The sequence below is a fragment of the Cryptomeria japonica genome, chromosome 11, assembly GCF_030272615.1.
Source record: "Cryptomeria japonica chromosome 11, Sugi_1.0, whole genome shotgun sequence".
In the NCBI taxonomy this organism is placed as follows: domain Eukaryota; kingdom Viridiplantae; phylum Streptophyta; class Pinopsida; order Cupressales; family Cupressaceae; genus Cryptomeria; species Cryptomeria japonica.
The window spans coordinates 539,470,775-539,478,045 of record NC_081415.1 but is presented as its reverse complement, the minus strand read 5'-3'; the positions used below and the strand labels follow the sequence as shown (position 1 = coordinate 539,478,045).

General features: G+C 35.5%; 1 protein-coding gene across 1 annotated transcript; it reads left to right on the top strand.

Annotated features, from left to right (window-relative positions):
* Positions 1-1,917: 1,917 nt before the first annotated feature.
* On the top strand, positions 1,918-5,544 carry LOC131049038 (subtilisin-like serine-protease S). Its single transcript, XM_057983041.2, has 11 exons — positions 1,918-1,998; positions 2,165-2,259; positions 2,451-2,545; positions 2,625-2,789; positions 2,896-3,007; positions 3,295-3,826; positions 3,922-4,016; positions 4,100-4,339; positions 4,465-4,582; positions 4,691-4,895; positions 5,000-5,544. The coding sequence occupies exons 1-11, from the start codon at positions 1,918-1,920 to the stop codon at positions 5,542-5,544; spliced, it is 2,283 nt and encodes a 760-aa protein (XP_057839024.2).
* Positions 5,545-7,271: the final 1,727 nt, after the last annotated feature.

Sequence of the window (7,271 nt, the reverse complement as noted above, 5' to 3'; positions counted from 1 at the left end):
TCTATTTTGAGCTTACTAAGCTCATATTTGATTCCATTAAACCTCTACACCTCTATTCTACAAGTACTTGTCATATCTATTTTCTAAAAGATATTATGATAACAAAACACTCATTCAAGCAAAGACTAATTAGAAATTGTCCATATTTCTCTCATAGATCTAAGCATCTAGCTAGGCATTGATGAACCAAATGGAAGAAATATGCAACATCTCATGAAGAGAGAGTTACAAGTTGTAATCTATAAAAAATTTAGTAGAGTATTCCATACAAAATAACATAAAAAAAAGAATAGATAATAGAAGAAGAAGAATTAGACAATCACAAAAGAAAGATAACATTGATATACCATGGGAAAATCCTTTTGAGAGAAAACTTAGCCTCCAAAACATCAAAATAAGATATTCTCAACAAATATAGGTGAAAATAATTTCAAAACTTAGATATTTATAGGAGATCAACACTCTTGATGTTGGAGCAAATTAGATAGCATAAGAATGTAGAAAACATCACATACAATCCCCATCTAAAGCCCTCAATATATGGGTTAATAAGATCTATAACAAAATGGATAAATGGTTTCCATAATTTGTGAACCTAAACCATGGGAAAAAATATGACACCCGAATCCACACCCAAGTCCAAAAATTATCACTAGTGAGGTACAATGTAACTTATACTAAGGACATGTGGTAAAGAGTGCTACTATGGAATCTACATGATTCCATACAAGTTGGATGACCTTTTCCATGTGGGTACACATATTTATGATTTGTAAAATATTAAATAATTCTAACTAGAGCTAGAATTTACAAGGAATGCAATGCAATTAGTCCATTACTATTAACTTGAGCTAGTCATTTTAGATAATGCTATTACTTCCCATAACCTTGCACACCAAATACGTTCAGTTGAAAATGAAAGATCTTATATTTCAAGACAAATGCTAAGTGATTAGTTCACGTCATATTATATTATCAAATTTCATTTGCATTACATTAAACCTTGCATCAATAGTTTCATAGGTAGACTACACAAAATTGATTTATCATAGAGGCATCACACATCTTTGTTTGGTGTGTGTTCAAAATTACTCATTAGCTAAAACATTTTATGGATTTATAAAATTAAAAGACATTTATGTACAATTAAGACTAAATTAAACAAAGACGTGACCAAATAAGTGACCCTTATTCAAGACTAAAATGAACTTTTGTTTTATATATTTAGAACAATTTAGACAATAATCAAATTTAATTGTAGAAAGCAAATTTCTATAGTTATTTCCATTTTACAACTGATTGTCTTTCATCCTCTCAAATGTACATTCATTTACCATCTCAATTCTTTATTAAATCTTATTATTATTATTATTATTTAAATATATAATTTCCCTAAAGTAGCAAACATCCACGTGGATGCAAATATAACACTTCACCAATGACGTGATATACGCAACAGCTTCTCCATAATAAGCATATTCCAAAGTTCCTTGAATCGAAAAGCTGGGAACATAATTTTGCCGCCTCGACTGATTTTAATAAGTGAGACTTATTAGTAGAAATGAAAAGACTATATTTTATTGAACGTTGATTCATCAAATGGTAGGCTGGTTGATGCATCTGATTGTCGTTTCAATCAGAAGGTTGGCTCTTGCAAATATTAATATTCCCTAAAAACATAATAATGACCAAAGGACGCTAGAAGGCCCTGTGTGTACTCTTGTGCAGGCCATGGAGTTTGTGAGTTATGGAAGCCTTTGATTTTATTCCCAGCTGACTTAGGCCGGCAATTTCAGTGTGTGCCTAGATATTATCGTGGTAGCAGCAGTGAGATTGTATAACTTTTCTCTCTATAAATAAAGGCTTAGATTGAATTATGTGCATAAGTATTTGAAGATCATGTCAGGACCTGTAAACATGTTGGTTTTGCAGCAGCTGGTGGTGTTTCTTCTTTTCTCTTCCATTACCATTCATGCGGCAACAAATCATGAAGTCAAGGTAAGCTAGCATGCAAGCCATTTACAAATCCTGAAGTTTTAGATTTATGGCACAACATTTCATGTGGTCAGGGTAGACCAGCCAACCATATGAGATACTGCATGTTTAGGTTTATGATGTAGACTTGAATTGCAGAGTTGCTCATAATTAATGGCTTGAATTGCAGAATTACATCGTGTACATGGGGGACAAATCCCATCCAACTGCAGAAGCCACAATTTCATCAAATCATGACCTACTTGCAAAAGTAAGGTCTACAAGGTATATCATAATCTATTGTAGCTTGTTTTGACATAAATTAATGCACAATGTATATGTAATCTGCTGAATTAAATCCCTCTTCTCACCAGCTGCTTAACTTGATACCCAGCAAATTGAGAAAACATATATTAATTTAGGCTGTGAATATACTTGTCTGGATATTTTGTTCATTGTGTATTGTCTTTGAACAGAGAGGGAGCAAATGGAAGTGTAATTCACCATTACACAAAAAGCTTCAGAGGGTTCTCTGCATTGCTAACTCCAGATGAAGCTGCTTCTCTGTCAGGTAAGGAAGGAAGGTAATATAGATGTAAATTTGAGATCTTCTAGATGAAGTATTTGTTTAACTGTTGTAATTGCTGCAGAAATGGATGAGGTAATTTCGGTCTTCGAAAGCAAAACACGGAGAGTGCACACAACGCATTCTTGGGAGTTTCTGGGCGTAGATAAGATATATTCTGGAGCTACCAACTGTTCGAAAGATTATACGAAGGCTCAGGCAGATGTTATTGTAGGAATGATTGATACCGGTAAGCTGAGAATAACCTGGTTCAAAATTTCTTACGAAGAAAATTTCAACTCTTAAATTTAGCTGGCATGATAATATTTTTGCTTACAGAAAACAATTTAATGCAGGTGTTTGGCCAGAATCAAAGAGCTTCAGTGATAAGGGCATGCCACCAGTTCCAAGCCGTTTCAAGGGAACATGCCAGACTGGGGAGAAGTTCAGTGCCTATAATTGCAACAGGTGAAATATAAATAATATGAAGTCAAGATTTCTATAATCTATCAGTCTATTTGTATAATACTTTTGGATTTGATTGTGTGAGTTTATTTTGCATCAATGTTTCGGATCATTCTGTGATCCATCATCATGATGATAGTAGAAAGCATTAGAAAAAAATAGATCAAAAATTGTGATCCGAAACATTGATACAAAAAAACTCACACAGATAATATGAAAACCACTAAGAAACTTAGAAAACTTATTATCACATACATGTGAACTTACTCGAAACTGAAAAACTAATGCAGGAAATTGATCGGTGCCCGTTTCTACTTTAAGGGATTCGAGGCAGAAAATGGGCCACTGGAATCTTTAGGAGCAAAATTCTTTCGTTCTCCGCGTGATGCAGATGGGCATGGAAGCCACACTGCCTCCACTGCAGCAGGAACAGTTGTGCAATATGCAAATGAACTTGGTATTGCCCAAGGTACCGCCATGGGAGGAGCTCCCGGTGCTCGGCTCTCTATTTACAAAGCTTGTTGGGTCAATTCATGTAGCGATGCAGATTTGCTTGCTGCCTTCGATGACGCCACTAAGGATGGAGTGGATATAATATCAATCTCAGTTGGGTCTAGTTCAGAAAGCTTTTTCACCGATTCAATAGCATTAGGATCTTTTCATGCATTCAGCAATGGCATCCTTGTTTCGGCTTCTGCTGGAAACGATGGATTACCTGGATCCGCTAGCAATTTGCCTCCTTGGATTTTTACAGTTGCAGCCTCCTCCACTGACAGAAGATTAACCTCCAATGTAGTTTTGGGAAACAACATGATCTTGAAGGTAGGTAGTATAATTTTCTTTTCCTCTAACCTAAAATGCCAAATTTTGTATTAGATCTGAACAGATAACACATAGATTTCGCTTGCTACTTCCAGGGAGAAGCAGTAAATCCTCTCAAGCTAAACGTATTAACTGGTGTTGTAGCTGGAAGCAGCTTTCCTGCCCCTGGCATTCCTCAAGCTAATGCAAGGTAAAATATGAGTTAATAAAATTAGTGTTCATCATTCTATGTTGCCCAAGTGAATGCCTCTCATGCCGTTTGCTGATTAACAGTTTTTGCCTGGAGAACACACTTGATCCTGCAAAAGTTAAGGGGAAGATAGTGGTGTGCACAATTTCTGGCCCACTGGATGATAGAACTCTAAAGAGCGAAGTTGTACGAGATGCTGGAGGAGTGGGTATCATAGTGGTCGATCCCATTGCAAAAGATGTTGCATTTCAATTTGTAATACCTGGAACAGAAGTAGGACTAGAGGAAGGGCAACGCCTTATGGCATACTTAATCTCAGAAAAGTAATTAATTCACAATCCATTTTGTGCTTCCTTCTCTTAATTTTATTGATAAATGCCCTCATGAGCTGAGTCTTTCTCTAAATAGTTCTGATGATATGCACCCATCTTTTGATTTCAATGAACAGATACCCAACAGCATACATTACACAAACCTCAACGGTTTTCAGTCGCAATGATCCAGGGCCTGAGATGGCTGTATTTTCTTCTTTGGGTCCCAACGGTATAACTCCAGACATCATCAAAGTGAGTCCAGTTCTCCCTCTATTCCTGAATCCTCCCAAATTCGGTCACAAAGCTGACATTATGAACAGCAATTCTATTAGCTAATGCATTTGAAAATGTGGGTACCAGCCAGACATTACGGCACCGGGACTGAACATATTGGCAGCATGGTCACCTGTAGCAATAAGCGAGGCCGGTGGTCGAACAGTGGATTTCAATGTAATTTCTGGTACATCAATGTCCTGCCCACATGTATCCGGTGTAGCAGCTCTGATTAAATCTCAGCACCCTACATGGAGTCCTGCCGCAATCAAATCTGTTATCATGACAACAGGTGAGTCATCAGTTACTCATGAATTTATCTAATCTAGAAAGAAAATCAATTATTCGATCATATTAAACATCAAAGATGATTTATTTATTTATGTTGTGGAGCAGCATCACTGGTGGACAAGAACAATGATCCTATTTTGAGAAGCCCTCTAGGGAATTCCACTGGACCATTCGATTATGGATCAGGGCATATCGATCCAATGGCGGCCTTAGACCCAGGGCTCTTTTATGACTATAATGTGAAAGATGTGATCAACTTCCTGTGCAGCAATGGAGCCACACCTGCTCAACTTAGGAATTTGGCAGGCTATGCCACAAAATGCGTTGTAAACCCGCCACCTGCATATAACTTGAACTATCCATCTATAGGAGTGGCAAACCTGAAGGGAAGATTAACGGTTTACAGGGCTCTCACAAGCTGTGGAAGTGAATATTCTGTTTACCAACCAGTTGTTCAGCCTCCCCCCGGCGTGGATGTTGAAGTGTTGCCCAAAAAGCTTTACTTTAACAAAGAAGGACAGAAGATTTCCTTCTCAGTAAAATTCACAGTGAAGAAGGCAGCTTCTAATTTTGTGTTTGGCTCGCTAACGTGGAGTGATGGTAAACATAGGGTCTACACTCCAATTGCTGTCAATCCAACTTCTGTGTAGTCGAACTATGGGGAAGATTAAATGTTCATCTATTCATGTGCTTTCTTGGAGTCTGATGAATGGAATAAGGCCCATCTAGGGTATATGCATATTTGTGATAATTAATGAGATGTTTCATATTCAAATTCATCAGGATAATTCTCATTAATTAGGTAATATCTAAGTCAGGAGTATCTTTCAAAATGGTGATACTTTTTATCAAAATATTTTTTTATTAAATCGATGTATGTGAAATTGATGGATAATGGTGGGTTGAATATCACCCCAAAAAATAAAAAAAATGATTAAACTGCAACGAAAAAAAGGATGATGTGTAGTGAGGATGGGCAAATATTGGATTGAGGAGATATTTTGTAGGGTTATACTTAAGGAAGATGATGTTGATTTTCATGGAGGCAAGAGTCTTATATTTGATTGTAATAAGTATTAATGTTGAAAATAGATTGGTTCGTTACTTTAGTTCGATTAGATTTTTCTTGATCAGATTATTTTGGGTATATTTGTTGCTCTATTTTTTGTAGTTGATTCTTCTTTTATCTCTCTCATTCATTCTTTTCTAAATGTTTTTTACATATTGAATTGTTGTTAAAAAATTTTAGATTTTCTACAATAATATTTTCAAAAGGTTAATATGGAAATGTATGTAATGCTCAATTTATAATGCTTAATCTAGTTTAATTGATAAGTGGTTACCATGTGCTTTTCTTAAAAAAAGAATAAGAAAATACAACTTAAAAAAACCTAATGTCAAAAAAGGAAAAACCCTAGCACAAAAAACCTAAGGGGTGTAGGAATGTTGGATTTGCCAAAATTTAGGGGATTAATTATTTTGTTTTGTTTAAATCAAAGATGATTCATTAAATATAAAGAATAAACCTATAATAACTTTTAGAGAATGAGTTTTTAAGTTAATAGTAACAATTCTAAAATAAAATGAGGTGCATTTAGATGTCAAATTGATGATGGATTGTAGAACATAGAGATGTATAGAATCAATTTGCTAGTATCTCAAAATTTATGTCTTGTGTATTTTCAATATCTAAAATTTAGAATAAACTTAAAAAATCTATATGGGTCAATCCCAAGTAGCTTAGGGTTGATCCTTAGCACCATGGATCCATCATTTAATGTCTAAAATTAATGTTATAGAGAAAACATTTTAACAAATTGATTTAATATAATATCTCACTCCAAGTGTATTTGAGGATGATAATATTTAAAAATATTTTTTGGAAGTTGCTAGATCCCTAGATCAAGTTATTCTAGGTCAACCCCCTTGATGAACTAACCTTATATCCTTGAATGTTCATATCAAAAGAAAACACACACAATTTTATAGTTGGCCTATATCTAGATTTTGATAAATAAATTAGTTTTAGGTGTTAAATCCAAATGTTCCTAAAATGATTGCTTGTTTACATTTGTCTTGATTTTATAATGATTCTTGGATGTTTCTTATGCGATTAGATGATTATCTTTAAATACTAATGGATAACAATAAGTTTCACATAAACACAAAATGGAGAGGGAAAGTGGAGGAGGAGGAGTTAGGGTTTTTGGGGATGGGGATATTGCTAGTGAGGATGGGGAAATGGATGTGGATGGAGAGGGGCTATGGTTTGGCTTCTTTGTCCTTTCTCACGCCCCTTCGGGTGAGGTACTTGGGACCTTGGGTTTCTTTGGGTGGACGACGAGATGGATGATGGTCTGGCTATACTGGGGGGCTC